The sequence below is a fragment of the Mizuhopecten yessoensis genome, unplaced genomic scaffold (genome assembly GCF_002113885.1).
Source record: "Mizuhopecten yessoensis strain PY_sf001 unplaced genomic scaffold, ASM211388v2 scaffold1313, whole genome shotgun sequence".
NCBI classification, from domain to species: Eukaryota; Metazoa; Mollusca; class Bivalvia; order Pectinida; family Pectinidae; genus Mizuhopecten; species Mizuhopecten yessoensis.
In genome coordinates, this window is record NW_018403984.1 from 598724 (window position 1) to 620168 (window position 21445).

The following is a 21445-nucleotide window of genomic DNA, read 5'->3' on the forward strand; positions in this document are numbered from 1 at the left end:
AAAGGTCGATTCTACCGGTGCAGCAGCTCCATATACTGCAGTTCTGTGATTAACATTTAGGGCCTAAACTATTTTTTAAGAAATTAGCGCTTGATACCAACTATTTTGGCAATATGGAGCTATTCAGGAACAAACATGAAATTCCAGGAAATAGTCAAGCTGTTTTTCATCTACAAGATTTTGAGCATGGAAGACTCCTTGAAATACATACTCCGCGGCGGTATTTGTACTTAACATTGTTTTAAGCAATGTAATATTTGTTTTGATACCCTAGCTGCAATTTGTCTAATAATTACCACTAGCCATACGCGTAGCAGCCATAACGCAGAAACGCCCGTGCGTACACTTAAAAAAATTAAGTACAGTAAAAATATTGAGGCATATTAGTACGCCAAACCACCTCAAATACATTAATTATGTAAACCAGATAAGATTTTTGTTGTCAATTAATTACCTATTCTAAAAAAACGTATGCTAAGTTACTTAGTTAGCTAATAAACAAGAGTTATCTCGCTTTGGACAATACATCTGCGACACGTAACGAATCGATCTGGATACATCCGCGGCAGATTTGGTCGAGATTTAGTATTACAGGAAGTTGTTACTACACAAAAAACAAAAATGGAGAAAAGTCAGAAAACAAGGAAAATTGACTCCTTCTTTAAACCAAAAACCAAAGACGATGCACCTGCTGAAAGTCCCGACGTTACCCCTGGCGATTCCGGGGCACATGCCGACATATCGACAGTTGTACCTATCCCACTACTGGCTCCACACCACCCTGACTAAATTGTCGTTCGACAGTAAAGCCAAAACGGATCTTCTCCGACTGAAATGGGAAAAGGGAAGGGATTTTAATTTCCCTACAAGGTACGACAGTCGTCTTTTTTATATCGAAATTAGGCTTAGTTTAAAATGCAGTTAAAATCTGTAATTTTTAAATATGGTGCGGCCTGATTTAGTCTTTTAAAGTTCTTTGCAGACTGTTTTAATAATATTAGTTCGTATTATCGTATACACCCTCTTTTAAACCCCCTCCATTGTCTCTGTAAATTTGTGTAAACTAATATATTTGTAGGACGAAGTTCATTTTTATTTTCTATTAGCTTAACTTTTAAGTTTGCAGGTCGCTCTATGTAGTGTATGGGTGGTGATATTTGATATTATCATCGATTTGTGGTTAACGACCTGTATATATATACACGAGAGCTTTAACATCTGACTAAAAGTCAACTTGAACAATTTGTGCTATACATAAAATCCAAACTTACGTTTTCAAAATGTGCATAGTAGAAGAGACTCGACGTGGAAAATGTAGAGGAGCGTGGGGTTAGTCGGATCGCAGGTTTCGAACGATCAGCAAATCTAAGTGCGTATGCGTATCAAAATAAAATAGAAAAAAATGAATACCAAATAACCATAAAATATATATACACAACATCTTACTGCATACACCTGCTTCTCCTAATAAAATTGATCTGACTAATCCTGTCCTGTCCCACTTATGTTCACATGAATATTGGTGCTAAAAACAGAAAATTAAATCACACATGGCTCACGACACATGAATGGCTGAGGTACTCCATAGAAAAAGATTGTTTATACTGTGTGTACTGTTCTGTTTTCGGACAAAATGACCAGAAATGCAAAACATTTGGCTATTCTTCTCCTGTGTCGGACTGGTCCAACCTCCCACACCTCGTAAAACGTCACCTATCCAAGGATTCGCCACACCATGGCCTTGTTGAAATGGGTGTCAACTTTGAGGACATTATGTGTGATAAAGGGATCATATCGATACAAAGTTCTCTTTCATCGTCCCACCAGATAGATGTCCGACGGAACAGACACATTTTGCGCAAGATCATAGATGTTATTCTGCTTTGTTCCCGTCAGAACATTCCGCTGCGTGGTCAGACAGAAGAGAAGAGTAACTCTATGTCCATATTGACAACGTTGCTGCTGACGATGCTATTTTGGCTGATCACGTGGCAAACCCGACACCTATTGCAAAATACACTTCACCTGATATCCAAAACGAGCTTATCGGACACTGCGCTGAGGAAGTATCAAAATGTCTGATCAACAGGTGTCAAAGGGCAAAGTACTTTGCTTTACTTGCAGATGAGACGACAGACAAATCCACAGTTACCCAGCTTTGTGAGTGTGTCTGCTACATTGACATTAAGCCAGAGGGTGCAGAGGTAGTGGAGCAGTTTCTGGGCTTCGTCCATGCCAAGAGCCTAAAAGGAGTGGAGATATGCAACCTCCTTGTGACATTTTTACAGGATCGAGTTATCGACATTGGCAAGATGAGGGCACAGGGATATGATGGGGTGAGTAATATGTCAGGTCGGCACAATGGGGTACAGGCACTAATGAAGCAGCATGCCCCTGATGCCACATACATACATTGTAAAGCGCACTGCCTAAACCTTGCTGTAGTCCATTCATGTAAGGAACCCTGTGTCCGAACAATGATGGCGACAGTACAGGAGATTGGCTTTGCATTCCATTACTCTGCCAAACGTATGGAGGCATTTCTGGACGAACTGTCAGGAAACCTTGAGGTGCAGGTCAACCAGGAGAGAAAAATAAAATTGGTCAAGCTGTTCGAAACGCGATGGACTGCAAGAGCTGATGCACTGACCACATTCAAAAACGCCCTGCCAGTGGTCGTTGACGCGTTGGAGTTCCTCCGTGGACAAAACAACGATAAGGCCGGAATCCACCTTAACTCCATGCTTAGGTTTGATTTCCTCATTGGGCTCTATTTGTGCGAGCACATTCTGAAAACCGTCGTACACCTGTCGATCTTCCTCCAGAGCGTGTCATGTGACATGTGGTCCGCCATGGAAGAATGTCGTGTCGTGGTGGCAACACTACGGGCAGAGCGTAACAACGATATTGTCTTGGCTGGGATCTCTGACGAGACGACCAGGATCAGCCGCCTCTACGGCATAGAACCGTCCATCCCACGACGCGTCGGACGCCAGCAAAATCGAAACAACGTGCCTGCTGCTAATCCATCAGAATACTGGCGAAGGTCACTATATTATATCTTCATAGATCATATAATCATGGAGATTGAAGACCGACTTCTCGGGGAAGAGTCAAGATTTAGGGCCCTCCAACTGCTTCCGGCAAAGACGGGAGAACTCGATGATCCCGCTCTTGTTGCCATTCACCAATCCTTCCAGAGCGATGTGCCAAACGATACTGCGGACTTCAGGAGTGAGGTTGACAGGTGGAAAACACGTTGGCGTATAGCAGAGGATAAGCCGCAAACCCTAGTGGATACCTTCAATCGGACCAGCCCTAACCTCTATCCGTCAATTCACAACACCCTGTTAATTCTCCTGACCATGCCCGTCTCCACAGCGACAGCCAAGAGGTCTTTCAGTGTCCTTCGGCGAATAAAAACGTATCTAAGATCAGCAACACGCCAGGACCGTTTGTCATCATTGGCCGTACTACATGTGCACAGGGAAACGCATGTGAACATTTAGGATGTCATCAACACATTTGCTGCCTATAAAAACCGAAAAATGGTATTTTGAATAGTTAATGCCTGCGACTTGCCGGTATGTTCAGACGTTGGCAGGTTTTCATTCCAAAATGAATTGGCAATATACATAATGGCAACATTATTTTTACATATAGGGTGGTTGGTGTTGTTGTGACGCCTTTCCCCCTATACGTTAAAAATACTGACTGCCCATATGGTTAATTAGGGCCCCGTATCGTCTGTCTGTCTGTCTGTCTGTCTGTTCGTCCACATATTTTGTTCCTGGCTGATAACTTTGGTATTTATTGACTGATGTACATGAAACTTGGTCAAGATGTTCAGTTCATAAAAATACACATTGAGGTAAAAAGTCAAGGTCAAAGGTCAAGGTCATTAGGTTCAAATGTCAAGGTCAAATTTTACATCTTTTCACTGATGAACATTGTGTTATGACATTATGAAGCAAAGTTGATCAAAATTAAACAAGGAGTCAACTGACCAAAGGTCAAGGTCATCGGGTCAGGGGTCAATGTCAAATTTTGTAGCTTTTCACTAGTGAACATTTCTCTATGACATTATGAAGCAAAGTTGTTCGGAATTAAACAAAGAGACAAACTGAGGTAAAAAGTTGAGGTCAAAGGTCAAGGTCATGAGATTCAAAGGTCAAGGTCAAATTTTGCATCTTTTCACTGATGAATTTTTTATTATGACATGATGAAGCAAAGTTGATCAGAACTAAACAAGGTGTCAACTGACCAAAGGTAAAGGTCATTGGGTCAAAGGTCAAGGTTAAATTTTGTATCTTTTCACTGGTGAACATTTCACTATGACACTTTGAAGCAATGTTGCTCAGAATTAAACAAGGAGTCAATTGACCAAAGGTCAAGGTTAAAATTTTGTACCTTTTCCCTGATGAACATTTTGTCATAACATTATGAAGCAATGTTGTTCAGAACTTAACATAGAGTCAACTGACCTTAGTTCCAGGTGAGGGGTCCAAAGGGTCAAGTTTTGTATTTTTCACTGATGAACATTTTGTTATGATATTAAGAAGCAAAGTTGGTCGGAATTAAAGAATAAGTCAACTGACCAAAAATCAGGGTCACTGGATTAATAGTCAAGGTCATTTGGGTCCAAAGGTCAAAGACAAAGTGGATCTCTGACTTGACCCTGGCTCTTGATGGAGAAGGTATATAAGGTGAATTAAAACAAATCAAAGCTAACAAATGAGTATTGCACCGGGAATTACATTTCTGTTAGCCCAGCAAATATGGAGGTGGAAGGAAACACATCATATCATAGTACATGTAAAATGTATATTTTGCTTCCTTACGATTCTTTTTGAAGTCCAAATGTCAAACGTCAAGCTCAGCTATATGGGCAGATTGCTTCTGGGGGATGATTATGGGGGATATAATTGCCACAAGACGGGGCCCTTACTGACCTGTCAGTGTTCTAGTTCCACGACGACTCTATTGATTAAATTGCCCCGCTAATATCAAGAGAAAAAACATATGCAACGAAATAGGAGCAAGTTGCAAAGCTAAAAGTAGTACAATCGATCAGCACTCCAGGAAAAAGTATTCCAACTCGGTAATATAACCTCGTCTTGAGCCGTTGAAATAAATGCCCTATTCCCATATGGAGCATAACAAGTTGCCTTTACCAAATACATAAATTATAATATAAACGTCAAGTGTTATTTTCTTTAATGGAGCAAATTAATAAACCCATGCCAGAACACGGGAAATGGCTTCTGAGCCCTTCTAAAATCCTGTTTTTTTTAAGGGGGACCCCCTAACGGGTTAGGGGTGACACACAACTATACACGGGATACCGGAGCCAACCAAGGGAGATCAATCTAGTTACATCTTAGTATAGGTTGAACACTACCATTATACAATATAGTCATATTGTTACATCTCTCTTCTCAAGATTAAAGGTCATATTCAATGATGATTGTTCAAGTCTCTTATATATACTGATGATACCACATATGAGATTATAACATATGATCATAGTTTAACTACAACATGCTAATATTATAATGGTTATAGCTCATGGTACAAGAACATCCATAATTATACGATAATTAATACAATTAAACTGAAAATATTTGATCACTGTCTTTCAAAATTCCTCGAGGTCCATTCTTTGGTAAATTTCATAACAAAACATATTCAATGAAATAACAGAACACATGTCTCTGGTAATCTTAAAGTTCATTACCAAACTAATTCAACGGATGTCAATAAACACAATTCACATTGATTGGATAACTTTCTGTTTCACTATCTATGCGACCTGAACGTGTGATGTAGCCTGAATCATTTGATAGGTCTGGAGGTTTTGCTAGTGCTACAACTTGTTGGGGTGATGCTGTAGCTGCAGGCTATCAGGAATATCTTGGGGAACGACATTTCTTGCAGACATACGGGATGGATTTGACTCATTATAGAGGGTACTAGTAGAGGGTCTGTAGAGGTCAAGGTCAGTCATCGATGGTTCTTTTGTTTTGAGGATGTGGCGTCGGTTATGCCACCATCCGGAGTAGCGACTGTACACGACCTTGCATCATTTTGTTTGATGACTCGGGCAGGCTTCCATCGGTTGTCACGCATTATATGTGCATGTTTCTCCTTTGTCCAAATTATCAAGTGGTTTCGAGCCTCTGTCGAAGTACGACTTTTGACGGTTTTTAGCGGTTTGGAACTTATTGCGGAGTTTGGATTTGAGATAAAGCGGTTTCAATTGCTCATCGGAGGTAGGTATGGCAGAGCGTAAGCGTCTACCCATGAGCAGCTGAGATGGCGATAAACCAGTATCAAGTGGTGTTGTACGAAACTCGAGGATTGCGAGATGGGGATCTTTCCCGTAGGCCTTAGCTTTTGTGAACATTCTCTTTACTGTTTGAACCGTTCTTTCGGCCAATCCATTAGATTGGGCGAAATGCGGGCTAGATGTTTCATGAATGAAATCCCAAGTGTGAGCAAATTCTATAAATTTCTCGCTGGCGTACTGGGGACCATTATCAGATATTACCTTTTCATGAATGCCATGACGAGAGAATGCATCTTGAAGCTAAGCAATTACTGAATTACTGGTAGTACTTGACAGTTTGCTGACTTCAAATATCTACTAAAGTAATCTACTATGACAACAAAGTCTTCACCATTCCACGAGAACAAGTCAGTGGCTATTATTTGCCATGGTCTGTCTGGAATGTTACGTGGTAAGAGAGGTTCTTTTGGGTTAGAGTTTCTTAACTCAATGCATACATTGCAGTTGAGAACCAAGTCTGAAATGTCCTTGTTCATTTGAGGCCAAAACATTATGTCTCATTTCATTTCAACAAATTTTATTGACAGATGTTATAATCAAATGGATTGAAGAACAGGCAAGCCTATATAAATTCTTTCCATGAGTGGCTCAAAATTTGATCATATATACAATGTAGTTACAACAATAATGATGAATTAATTTAAGGATACTTTGAAATGAAAAATTATAAAGAGTAATACTGATTAAAGGATAAGGGGAGATAACTCCAACATGACAAACACAAAGGAGATAAACTCATCATAGGACATCACAATAACAATACACAAACAACTCACAATCATACATCCAACACACATACAATTATTTTCTTATTAAATAAAGCATAGTCACAGTCAGTGTATCATATGTACAGTAAAAGTAGACTTTGACCAAAAGTCCATGTGCATTTATGTGCATAGGTCATTGCTACTAATACTGTTGATGAGTAAAAGTACAAATTTAAATAATGTGACAAAGGCAATATAATATTATGTTTATTATATTGAACAGAAAATAAACATGATATAACAAACCTACTCAACTGTAATCTCATTTATCATTATGCATCCAAAAATTGAAGTTACTTCTCTGTCATTAACTTTATCTTTATTTTGTAATTTTTTAAAAAGAGCAAGAGATGGAGAGTTCAACATATCAGTACACCATAGTGTTGACATCGCGGCACATAAAGGGGAAAAAACTGTCAAAATAGTTCTACACAACGGTGGGTTAAAGAGTCTGGTTTGTCTAAGAGAGTAAACATTATGGCTCTGGCTCTACGACGACACTTCTCAATACCCATATGACCAGTATGTAAAGTCTCTAGACTTTAGACCTTTGAAGATGATACCATCCATAACCGACATTTCGTCACGATGGTTCCAGAACTCGAGTACTGATAAAGGACAATCCTTTCTCGGATCAGGACAGCCCTCATGTATAGTGTTTGTAAGAGTGACCATTTGTTGATCTGATTCACATGCGAGTCTGAGTTCTCCCATCTTGCGAGAACTTACAGGTAAGCTAGACATTATGGTGTGCACATGGACTTCCATACCTTCTGAAAGGCTTGGAAATGTGTCGGGCATAAACTTTCTCGACAATGTGTCGAAGCCATCGTAGTACGACTTTAATTTCTTTCCATTCTCGACAGGCAAATTTCATGTGGTGTAAATATCTCTACCCTTCTGTCCGACCCAAATAAGTAGGTACGTGCGCAAGACGTCTTCATCTTTCTCCTGCAAAGGACCGTTGAAGATTAGCTGAGCGTGTTGGCGAAACTTACGCGAAGTTTCTGGCAAGTTCGACGAAGTCCAGTCCAACTCTGGTGCTTGGATTCCGGATAATGCCATACTGTAAAGTTCTTAGGGTTCTGCCCCCATGTAATACTACCTCTATATTATGGTAAAGCTTGTTTGGTCTGAGAGAGGAACGACAACATGTGACCTGTGCTCCATCTTTTATTCAGATAAGGGTGCCACCCAACTATACACGGGGTACTGGAGCCAGCTTGAACACTACCATTATACAATATACAATATAGTCATATTGTTACACAAGACAATGATATATACACATGTTTCTTATACTATTTCCAGACAATGATACACATGTTTCTTATACTATTTCCAGACAATGATATATACACATGTTTCTTATACTATTTCCAGACAATGATATATACATGTTTCTCATATTCTTTCTAGACAATGATATATTTACATGTTTCTCATACTATTTCCAGACAATAATATATATATATGTTTGTTATACTATTTCCAGACAATGATATATACACATGTTTCTTATACTATTTCCAGACATTGATATATACATGTTTCTCATATTCTTTCCATACAATGATATATATACATGTTTCTCATACTATTTCCAGACAATAATATATATATATGTTTGTTATACTATTTCCAGACAATGATATATATACATGTTTCTCATATTTTTCCAGACAATGATATATATACATGTTTCTCATGCTATTTCCAGACAATAATATCTATATATGTTTCTCATACTATTTCCAGACAACGATATATATACATGTTTCCTATACTATTTTCAGACATATAAGATCTTAAATGAGTTTACATTTCATATGAGATTTTATGAAACGAGTCTTTTTAGTTTTAGGAGCCTTGGCGAGTAAAAAATAAAACTTCGAAGTTTCATAAAAGCTCATACAAAATGAAAACAAATTTACGTAACTTTTTATCACATCACTTAGAAAACTTACATTTTGACAGGTTTTAAAGCCAAAATGTAGAGGGCTAAATCAAATGGAGACAGCAATTCACAATTTATGACGTCTCGTCATTGTCCATATTATGACGTCACTGTCGATTTCTAACTGGCATAGCCAAGGAAAAACGTTCCAGGGTATATTACACTAGTGACATATGTAAAAATATAATACGAGCGAATTCACTGGATAACAGGCCGATTGTTTCTTAAACTTTTCCCAGACAAAAGTAATTCGTATCCTACAAACATTTTCAACGATTTACAACGATCCAGTGTTATTTGGGAAGCTACCGTTAATATTACCTCTTTGGCCCATAATATATATATATGCATGTTCCTTACACTATTTACATTATTTAGACATTTTACATTTAGTATATTCATTCGATATCCCAATATTCTTTTACGAGAGGTAAAGAAATGATGAATGTGGACTGAAAATAAATTGTAACAAATTTAGCAAACAACAATACATGATGTTACTCTTCCGCAAGCTGTTACAGTTTATCGGTGCTTCCTATTTGCCGAGATGAATTTTACATTCCTCTCTTTCTCGTTGTCTTAAATTTATTGATTAAAATAAAATAAAAAGAATATCAAAGTGTCATCAAAACCAAAATTCGAACTCGAAATCCATAAAACTAGGGCAAAATCTGAAGTAAGGAGAGATCTGAAGCATGACAGTGACGAAAAATGAGCTGCTGCCCCCATTTAAACACTTATTTTTCGTTTCCTATTTTGTTACTTTTCTATCTACTTTCTGTTTCATGTGGGGTCTCTCTAGTCAGCTGTCCTCACACGACCCTGGCTGTTGCGAGGACGTTAAACCCCAAACAAACAAATAATTATACTTTCACTAAAGCCGGCCCTGAAAATTACAAATTTCGTTTAGCCATTTTAGAAGTCCAAAAATATATTGCTGCGACACCAAGAGTGAAATATACGAACATCAAGCCAGGGTTTTACGATGTCACATTTGAGATATTTTTCGGGAGAGATCTTGAACATGTCATCAGCTTTTCGTGTAAAAACTGAATGCTATGTGGAACAAAATAAATACTTAAGGTTATCATTTTCATCTTACTACTGTTCAAACATTTTAATATTTCAATTCTGAATAACTTGAAAATTTATAATTAAAAAGTTGAATCATACTTTGTTTGGGATTTAATATCCAATAGCTGAGCTCATACCAAGACCGGTATCTCGGGAAATCCCCAATAATGATGATGTTAAAAATATATTGGAACAATAAAGGTCTAATTTCAAGTGGTAAATAGTTTGATTGTATAGGGTTTGACGTCCTATTGACAGCTGAGGTAAGTAAATGGAGGTAAATCTCCAATATTATATTCAATTTTATTTTCACAATTGGATATCTTCCCTTTTTTTGTTAATTCCTTGATAGAATTTTATTTTTATACTTTGCAAACTTCAATTGATTATTTTCAACATATGGTATTTATTATTTCAATATTTGCATTTTGTTCATAAGTTTTGCTGTATTTGTCTCAATATTTTCAAGTAAGACCTTCTAAAAGATAATCAACATGAAAATAAAATTAAAAAAAATACATACAGTCGAACTTCGTTATCTCGAACTCTTATTACTCGAAGACCCCGTTTATCTCGAAGTATCTCTCCGGTCCCGGCCAAATCTCTTCTTTATCTTAGTAAATAAAACTCTGATAATTCGAACCCTGAAAACTAAAAAAACTCGGAAACCTCGAAGTAAGATAATGGTTTCAATAGCATAAATCCAACGTCAAAATATCGTCTACTGAAATGGTGTTCGAACTTCATTTCGTCAATTATTTATTCTTTGATATAAATAAAACGCAAAGCTATGGCAATTCGCCATTCCGTGTTTAAGAACATCTCTCGTGAGTAGACTAGCATGAAATCGGCAAAATAATTTATGATAAAGCTTAAGACTGTAAAGTGTGCGGACTGTCAAAACCACGTTGTTCACAATAAAAAACACCACTTTGCGAGTATTCCAAAAAAGGACAAAGTTATTCTGATTGGACAGTTTAGAAAGATTGGGTTGGTTTGGATTTATATAGTTCAGTGTCCAGTCTGCAACAGGTTATATTAAAAATAGTATTAACAAATATAACACATGTTAGCAAGACGTTGAAGCCATGGAGCAGAAACTCTACACTAGAAATAAAAGGCAAACATCCAAGTGACAGTACAATACGTCAGCCATTACAGACAATGCTTACCCAAACCACCACATCATAGACGGGAACAACTCGACAGTACTTAAAAGGGAGGACAACTGGAAAGTCAGGAATATCAAAGAATTCATCTTGGTTGGGGGAGAATGGGATTCTATGAACAGAGACGAAGGGGGCCACCAGCTAAGTCCTTTTTATTACCCCATTTTAACATCCTGTAAGGTGTTATTGAGCGAAATGTCTCAGTGGTTAAGAGTGGAGACATCGGTCATTTACACTCTTTGCTTGACAGAGGAAACAGACATTTTCGAAAGCTCGCAAAATAAGTTTTCAATTCCTGTTTGTGTTCAAAACAAACTTACTCTTTATCAATCATACCAAACTGATGAATTTAATTCCGAGTGCATGTGTAAACAAAATAAATCCAAACCAACTCAGTGTTCACTCATGACAAGTCGCTCTGAAACAACCTCATCATCGTATGTACGAATGGTATTGGAATAGGTTTTCCCGTATCTTCTCACAATGTGTCTTGTCATGATGAATGCGATTGTACATAGTAAAAGTAGTAGAACTCTCTCTATCAGAATCAAGTAACGAAACCACATATAGTCAACTTTCAGTAAATAAACCACTAGTACACTGCCCAGGATATAAACAATCAAAGAAGTCATAGCAATCAAAGACAAAATTTTCCCTGTTACCGAGGTGATGTATTCATTTGTCCAAACAAGCAATAGAGAAAACAATACAACTTGAAAACCTTCAATCGCCACCAACGAAATGCATACACCTACTACACTGTTCAACAAAAAGCTTATCGCTGAAAGTGACAGAAAGATAAGAAAACAATGGATACCAGCAATCACCATCGTATTGTAATGACATGTAAGGAACATTGTCACCACTGTAGAGGTCAGAAAGAGTCCGTATACAGCATACACTAGTATAACAATGTACAAAGATAGATGATGACCCAGAAAGTCTGGATAAATTGTTAACTCGGTTAGCAAATTCATAGATCTTTCGGTACCTGTTGTGCATAACGTCAAACAGGCACTCATCATGGTCACAGCTATAACTTTAACCTTCATTGGTAACTCTCTGGGTTGGTTTTGTGATCTCGTGTAGTTTGTTTCATTCCCAACTAATACGGATTTCTTACATACACAACTCAATAGAAACAAAACACCAGCAATAACAGCTATAAACAAAGCCATTATTGAATATGGAATGTATAGACGAGACGATAGACCACTATAATCAGGGGGAGAACTAACAATTCGATTCGAGTATATATCATGGTAGTCATTCAAATATGACTTCACAATCAGGGGAGAGGTGAAACGGCCGAGTCTGTGAAGAAGGTACAGGACTAAAAAGGTGATCCGGTTGTCCCTCCACATTGACAGGATCTCTGCATTTCCACCTATCGAGTAGAAATGTCAATATTATTATAACAACTGTTGTTAATATAAAAATATAAAAATAATTTCGACTATTATGGAAGTAATCACATTAATTTGACTTTTTATCAATGACACGAATTTTGGAGTTTATTTAACACTCAACCATAAATAGTTAACATTTAAAGTGCTATGCCAAATTAAAGGTTATAGTAATTGTTCCCTTAATAAGATTATTATCCAACAGTATTTCAAGTCCCTGTACCACAGTATTTACGCTAGTATTCATTTAGCACTCTACAACATTTACTTTTTTTCGCACATTAACACTTTCAATTTCACTCAAAATATGTTTTGCATTTTTGAGAAAACTACAGTAAAACTACATATTTTATAATATAAGCATTTTGAAGGAACCACAACATCTTCATGTATATCCAAAAGTATCAGTTAATAAAATCAAATGTCACAACAAACTCTTATCACATATTGAATTAAATAAATGAAATGAAGCAGATTTATGGACGGCACAAAATCAGATCCCCAATTCTGCAGGGGGTTCACACATTAGTCATCTCTTACAATACATGCGGTGTATTTTCTTTTCTCGATCCCAAACCTGCAGGGGTGGGAGGCATGGTATGTTTAAGTAATAGTCCTCCTGCGACAGCGCGGATCTGATCCCGCGTTTTATATCACGACAAACGCACCCATTGGATGAACCAGTTGTTGCCATTTCCCAAAGTGCTAATCATTAGGCTTGGACATTTTTTGTATTTGTTTCATTTATTATTATTTATAATCGGGTGAAATATATTCATTAGATCTTTTGTTTGTTGAGTGTTTAACATTATCACATTCGAGGGTCTCGAGAGTACAGGTGTAGGGGAGACACCGCCTGAAACAGCAAGTAGATAGAAAATAAAGGACATAGGAAACAAAAAAGATCTCAAGTATTGCAATATGAACAGCAGTTCAATTTCGGTTTCTTACATGTCCTCCTAAGACACTGAAGAAAACATCCGATTCTGTAGAGGGCCCCATATTTGTCGCCCTTAACGATACACGAAGTCATACAGTAGTTCTTTTCTTGGTTTCCCCATTTAACCCCTAATCAGAGGACAAAGAAGAAACCATCCTCGCTTCTGCACGCCCCCATATCAGGATACGGCACGCCCCAATATCATGATACGGCACGCCCCCATATCAGGATACGACACGCCCCCATATCAGGATACGGCATGCCCCCATATCAGGATACGGCACGCCCCTATATCAGGATACGGCACGCCTAGTCTTTACCCCGAATCTGCACTGGTTGCCATTAGCGCAATGAGCAGGTTTGTGTATTGCTTTTATAACATATCTGCAATTGATCAGGTCGGGGGTTGAAAAAGAATATTCTTTCATTTTCTACTGCATTTTGTCAGTGTCAACTATAAGGGAACCCCTCGCAGAATTAGGGATTTGCATCTGTGACTGCTACTGCGGTAAATAAAAGTGACCAAAATGCAATATTTCGCAGCCAAAACACCCATTTCAATTATTCTCGTTCCTCTGTAACAAGATTTTAGCTTTCTAAAGCCTTAATTCATCCGTCAGAAATAGAAAAATTAAATTACCTATGATAACCACCATCATTACAATGCCCTGGATAACGTGTACAGAAATCGCCGCCCAGTACAAGGAGCATCATGGCGCGACAGCCATTGTACAAGCTAGTACAAGTAGGCATGGGCCAAAAACAAGATCCCGGTTGACTTTATCGTAGAAAATGCCACCAGTCAATTGCTCCTAGACCACAGCCAATTACAAACGACCATAAAAACCACTGTCCATCTTCCGAATTTTCGCTGCTGCTTATTACCATGAAGTCCCGTAAGGTGATTCCACTACCACTAAGTATTTGCACCCAACCCTGCAAAAAATATTCACACATACATGTACTAACATGCTAACATACTAACATTCGTTCGCATTCAGTTCCAGTGTAATTTTTCGTACATTGCGTAGCCTCCCATTATTTTTGTTTTGGCTGTATTGCCGGTATCAGGATCCCCAACAAAAAAAATCAGGTATAATGACTTCAAGAGATATGTTACACATCTATGACATTAAAGTTTCACACAAAAATAAGAATGTTGTCAAATATTTTCATAAATAATGACTTAGCTGTGTCTTAGTGCTGATTGTTTGTTCTTTTAACGACCCCTCGACAGTTTTTATCATTAACGTCCTATCAATAGCCAAAGTCTTTAAGGACGTGTCTCCATTTGTGTTGTGGATGCGTAATTACGTGTGTGTGCGAGAGGCAGGGTATGTTGGTGTACTTGCCTCCTTGTGATAGCACGGATATGATGCCGACTTTATAGTGCTATCTCACTGAATTACCATACCGAAGGCACCCAAAATCAGCAATCCGCGCTGTCACATTATACTGACAACGGGTGAACGAGTTGTTGTCGTTTCGGTAAAACATAATGTACTTACTAAAGTAATGAACGCAGCATAAATACATAGTGTATAACCGATGTCTTGGGTCCTGTTATTCAAGTTAATTGTCCAACACCGCGAGGAGACACTGTCTTCTGGCATATTGATATGTATTGTACCTAGAATAAATAAAAATGCACAAATAATTATTTACATCAAAAATATACATTTGTATGTTCTATTCTTTTACTGTTAAGTTTGATGTAGCCCTTTTTGTGAACGCCATTCTTCAAACTTGAACAAAAGGTTAAAATGTTTTAAACAAAATATAATACAAACGTATCAGTTGTAAAATAAGCCATATCTGATCGTAAATATCAATTGAATTTAAATAAATATATATCAATTTTTGTGAATCTCCCTTTACTGATAATAGCGAGTCATCTTCAATCCGGAATTCACCTATCCGTATTCTGTATCCTTTTTTCTAATATTATGATTAAACTGCGTATATTTATGAATAAAATAGTTCTGTTGTATCCGCTATCTTGAATGGGCATGATCATTGCTAAACTGGCCTTGCCGGACACAACGTCCTTATAAATACGAGTATTGTGGATATTTAAGTATAAAAACGATGGCGATTAACAAAGTTTTGGTTTTATTTTGTCTACGGTCCTTTAACAGCTAAGGTCATTTAAGGACGTGCCTTTTTCTGTGTAATGTAATTATTCATGTGTGAATGTGTGCCGGAGGCAGGGTATGTTGTTATAGTTGCCTCTTTGTGATAGTGCGGATATGATGCCAACTTTGTAGTGCTGGGGACAGAATCTATGATAGACAGGACGTTAAATAAAATAAAACCAAATCAAACCATCCTCACCCCTGCAGGTCGGGTTCGGTTTGGTTTTATTTTGTAAAAACGTCCTATTAACAGCTTAGGTCATTTAAGCACGTGCCTTCATGTATGTTGTGTATGTGTACATTCGTGTATGTGGGACGAAGACATGATATATTGGTGTAATTGCCTCATTGGGATAGTGCGGTTCCGATGCCGACTTTATAGTGCTATCTCAGTAAAATACCATGCGGAAGGCACCCAGCACAACATTCCACCCGGTCACATTATACTTAAAACGTGTGAACCAGTTGTTGCCATTACCCATAACGCTGAACGTTAAGCGGGGAATAACAACTCCCATGCTTAAGGACTTCTGTATGTCCCTGCCTGGCAACAGAACCCATTGCCTTCCTCACCTGCGCGAAAGTTCACCGTTTAAGCCAAAAGTGAGTCGTGGCCAAGCAAGGCAAACCAAACCAAACATAGCCCCGTGCTTGGCTTTACCTCACTTTTGGCTTTTATTTTGAACGTTCGCCAAGGTGAGGAAAGCAATGGGTTTAACGAACACAAAAAAAACTTTGTGTTGTACATTTTATAAACAAGTATCTGTTACTTTGAAATTTAGAAAAGCAGTTTTTTAGCTACTTTCAAAATATGATCCAAACATCCAACATAGCCACACTGGCCTTTCAGTTGTAGGACTGTTTTTATTGCTTCTCAAAAACAGTTTTAGTTACTGACTCTAAATCGATGTAATTCATGTGAGCGTTAAGGCCCGTTGGGCCTCTTGTTATGGACGACTAAGGTTGTCTGGGACTGCAGACAGAACCAAACGCCTTCCTTATCTTGAAGAAAGTTCAGCATTTTTAAAGTATAACGGGTGCATGTCAATGAGGCTGATCTTCATTGGGTAGAATATTGGCGTGAGTTATACAAGTATGGCCATTTTGCAGTTGCTATAGGACAACTCACTCTGCATTTACAGTACACCATGAGGATACTATATTGTACACTGCAGATACATTTCTATATTATTTATTAAACAGTTTTAAGTCTCCGTCAATATGTAACGGCAACACAAAACGTTTGACAGGCGGGTTTCACATAGCTAAAGAAATTATTTGTAACAAGAAACACAAGTTTGCAAAAGCAAAAATTCCTGGTATATATCATATTAACAATATCATTATGGTAGCGTGTATGTTATGGCTTTTATTTCAAGTGATTTGTAGACAGACCCAGCGATTTCTTTCAAGCATGCTGAATAAGTTGTGTATCTTTTGTTAACCAACTTCCGTGAATGTAATCAGATAGAACCAGTTGTGCATTGTAACGTTCTACGATTATGTCGGTCAAGGAACCGAGACATTATGTCTCCATGTCAGGATATCTACGCGGTTATTATAATAATTAGTCATTATAGCTGAAGTTGAAGGGAGTTGTCAGTTCGTATAAAACAATCTATTCGCATGGCATTTTATATGTTTGTGAAGCGTGTTCGTTATTAAAATATAAACAATGAACCAGTTTCATAGTTCCATAAATAAGTGTTGCCATGCGTTTTCAATTTTTTGTCACCACATAGGGACTAATGACGCTGTGGTCAGTCACTGGTAACATTGTAAAATGTTGTATGGGTTGTCAACGTCCTTGAAACAGCAAAGGTCATATTTAGACGGGTACCTAGGGAGGAAAGAAAATGTGGGGAAGCGAGAAAAGAGATATATCCAAACTTCTGCTTTGGGTGCAGCAGGTCAATTTTGGTCTCTTCAGTGTTTTCGAAGCATCGAAGACCCCTGATTCCGCAAAAGTCCAATATAAGTCGTCTCATGCGATATGAAGTGGATATTTATATATATAAAGTAATACGATTGGATGAATCGGGCAAGTGTCCCCTCCCACGTCCTTGTACAGGGGGTAATTCCTCGCGACATCTGAGGCCATATGAGGACGGTTTTCCAGGGAGACAACCAAAGGGGAAAAACCTGACTCTACAGCGGACCTCATACATATTTGTCGCCTATTACATTCAGGACTGTTCTTTCCTTGAATCTGACCAAAGCTGAACTAATCATTCAAAATATATTACTTGAAAAACACCAAGATAGTTTGCCTTGCGGAGCTATAAGTTTGCATACAAACGCGGTGTAGTACAACAAACACAAACACAATTATATAGTTAGTTCCTTGTAACGTGTATTGGTATAGTCTCAGGACAGCACTACAGCGACGAGAATAATACAAACGTACAATACACACAGGCGATAATCATGCAATAATGTCGGGTATACATGTATATACCTTGTAAATCTGAAAATAGTCTGACTTCTCATTGAGTAATAGTAGATCTGTTGTCGTGTACGTTTTATGACAGTAATCCTGACGGTGTTGCCGTCGCAATATTTCTGTACATTCGAATATGTCGATCACCGACAGCTACCAACTGACGTAACTATGACCTTTTTGATGAATATACTGGCGCCTCCGGCTTAACCCGAATGACAACACTATTCTATAATTATCACCTTCTGGTTAAACCAAAATGACATCACTACCAACTTGTCCTTTGTTAGGTTCTTTTCTCGGAACTGTTCGGTCCATTTCTTTCTAGAAGGTTCTTTCTCGGCGGAGTAGGTCCGAATTATGGCAGAGTTCATTGGAAGAGAATTTCCCTGACTCATTAGCTGAATGTCTTAAACTAGATTGTCTACGTTAGTATGATTACACTAATAATTGAACGAATTGGTAAAATCTTTTGTGCGCGAACTTCTGTGTATGTAATCAAATACATCTGTATGATCAGGGAACCTGTTCGTTTCAGTTATTATTTAAATGCAAATAATACGCGATATATCTTATTTTACAGCTATCTTGTATGTTGATTACATTGTTATTTTTTTTATTGTATTAATTAAGATTTTGACGCTTGAAGACTGATGTATTCCTTTTTGTGAACAAACTTTGTCAGAACCCTCGCCTTAATTACTGATTAGCTAGATTATATGAGCAGAAGCAATATTAATACTAGGATGCTGTTGTTCAAATTTGGTCAAAATACCTTCATCCAAACGGAAGAAGAAGGATATTTAAGTTATTATTCTATATCCCTTATTGGACCCCGTCTCTCTGCCCAACGAGGGTCAGACCCACCGTTTATACAAAATTGGTTCCTCTTCACCCTAGAGTGCTTCATACCAAATTTGGACAAAATTCTGTTGTTCCTACAGAAGAAGGATTTTGAAGAATTTGCTATGTTTCCCCTATTGGGCTCTGCCCACAGGGGGCAAAACTCACTGTTTATACAAAATTGAGTCCCATTTCCCAAAGGATGCTCCGGGAAATTGGAATGAAATCCCTTAATCCCTATGGTAGAAGAAGGATTTTAAAGGTTTTAGCTCTATTTCCCCTATTGAGCCCCGCCCCTCTGACCCCATAGGGCCATTATACAAAATTGAGTCCCCTTGGCCAAAGGAAACTCCAGACTAAATTAGGATAAAATCCCTTAATCCCTCCGTAGGAGAAGGATTTTGAAGCTCTTAGCTTTATATTTCCCCTATTTGGCCCACCCCTTTGCCCCCAGGGGGGGCACACCCACCATTAATACAAAATTTAGTCCCCTTGGTCCAAGGATGCTCCAGACAAAATTGGAATGAAATTACTTAATCCCTATGGTAGAAAAAGGATTTGAAAGGTTTATCTCTATTTCGCCTATTGGCCCAGCCCCTCTGCCCCCAGGGAGTCACACCCACTGTTTATGCAAATTGAGTCCCCTTGGCCCAAGGATGCGCCAGACTAAATTATGATAAATCCCTTAATCCCTACGGTAGGAGAAGGATTTTGAAGGGTTTAGCTCTATTTCCCCTAATGGGCCTGCCCCTCTGACCCCAAGGGGCCAAACCCACCATTTATACAAAATTGAGTCCCCTTGGCTAAAGGATAATCCAGACTAAATTAGGATAAAGTAGCGTTTTAAAGGAAATGTTGACGGACAGGTTGACGGACGGACGACGGACGCTGCGGTATGGCATAAGCTCACCATAGTCCATCGGACCAGGTGAGCTAAAACAGTATACAGGGATTACATGTAAGTTTTCAATTTATACTCTATTGTAAATACTGACAAAGAGATGTCGCCAACCCCATATAAAAATCTGAACAGATTTTAAAAGGAAGCCAGAATACAAAGTTGATAAATATCATCTTTCTGAGATAGAACGCGCCTTTACATGCGAGATTTAAAGATAATCTGAAGAGTACACACTTGAATGAGCTAGCATGTCTTAAAACGTTTTTCAAGCAAATTTTGTTCTAAAGAATAATATTACCGCATATGATTTCGAGTACAGATAACTGTAATTGAATCTGTCTTACTGCATTCCGACATTCGTTGTACATGAAAGTTACATGCAATTATTTCCTGTGTAACATTAAAATACACGAGTAAATTATCATGCTAATTAATATATACATGTATGTTTGTGGTGTAAATACGTTTTAGATAGAACATTTTCCAAACATATTATGTATTTGTTGCTGTTAATTGTTTGACTACCAAATAGACCAATTAACCGGTTACAAAAATAAGACAACCCTAGTATTCCGGCATTGCGATCATTTTCTGATGCATCACTTGCGACTACTAGGTTAGTTTCGGCACCTTGTGGTGTAACGGTTCCTGTTACGAGTAGATATTGTTATACTTTATAATAAAAAAAGGAAAAGTACGTACCCTTCCAGAGCAATGATTTCACATCTGCTTTAGTAAGTTCATACTGTGTAAAAATTCGTGTCCTTTGTTCCTTTGGACAAAGAAAGGTGTCCTTTATTATTTCATATACGGTATATCTCCCGCAAATTGTCATTTGAAAACCTCTCTATGTTTAGGATATTTAGTGGAATGAAAAGTATATGAATAATAAATAAATAGATAAATACAGGTACTGCCATCAAAAGAAGTGGTAGCATATGTGTTAATTCTCTAATAATAATAATAAATATACAACATTTATATAGCGCCCTATATAATTGGTAAAATTACCGTATCTAGTACAGTTGCGTCAACAGCGTGGTTCCACAGTAAGTAATTACAAATTAGCTTTAACTTATACAAGTAAACACCTAAAATGTTAACACACATAATTAACTGTGATCGTTCTAAACCTAGCATAAACTTAATTTGATTATAACATTATAGTTATCAAATATTGTGTTTTAGATAGCCTTGCGACGTTGTACACGCCTACGTCGTATTCCTCTGCGTTGAAGCACAGCGTCACCCTCTTCCTGTTCTTCATTTTCAGCTAGAGCTGTGGCCAGCTGTATGGCAACCTCTAACCAACGTATATATAATGCCTGCTGCTCAATTTCCATGACGTTGCTTCTTCGATAGCCTGCCTGATTACTAAAAATTTCGAACGAAATACTATCGTTTTATACCTAGTCTGCTGATATCGTGCAGCGATCGTGCCTGGTCGGAATGGTCGGGTTAAGG

At 37.9% G+C, this 21445-nt stretch overlaps 1 protein-coding gene across 1 annotated transcript; it reads left to right on the forward strand.

Moving 5' to 3' along the window:
• Positions 1–682: 682 nt before the first annotated feature.
• Positions 683–3509, forward strand: LOC110459222 (zinc finger MYM-type protein 1-like). Its single transcript, XM_021511381.1, has 2 exons — positions 683–870; positions 2090–3509. Exons 1-2 carry the CDS (start codon positions 683–685, stop codon positions 3507–3509), a joined length of 1608 nt encoding a protein of 535 aa, XP_021367056.1.
• Positions 3510–21445: the final 17936 nt, after the last annotated feature.

What these genes read in the sequence shown, in the direction of transcription:
- LOC110459222 (XM_021511381.1), top strand. Translation starts at nt 683, where the DNA reads ATGCACCTGCTGAAAGTCCCGACGTTACCCCTGGCGATTCCGGGGCAC. An exon ending in GATTTTAATTTCCCTACAAG is followed by an intron (nt 871 to 2,089) that starts GTACGACAGTCG and finishes TCTGATCAACAG; the next exon opens with GTGTCAAAGGGCAAAGTACT.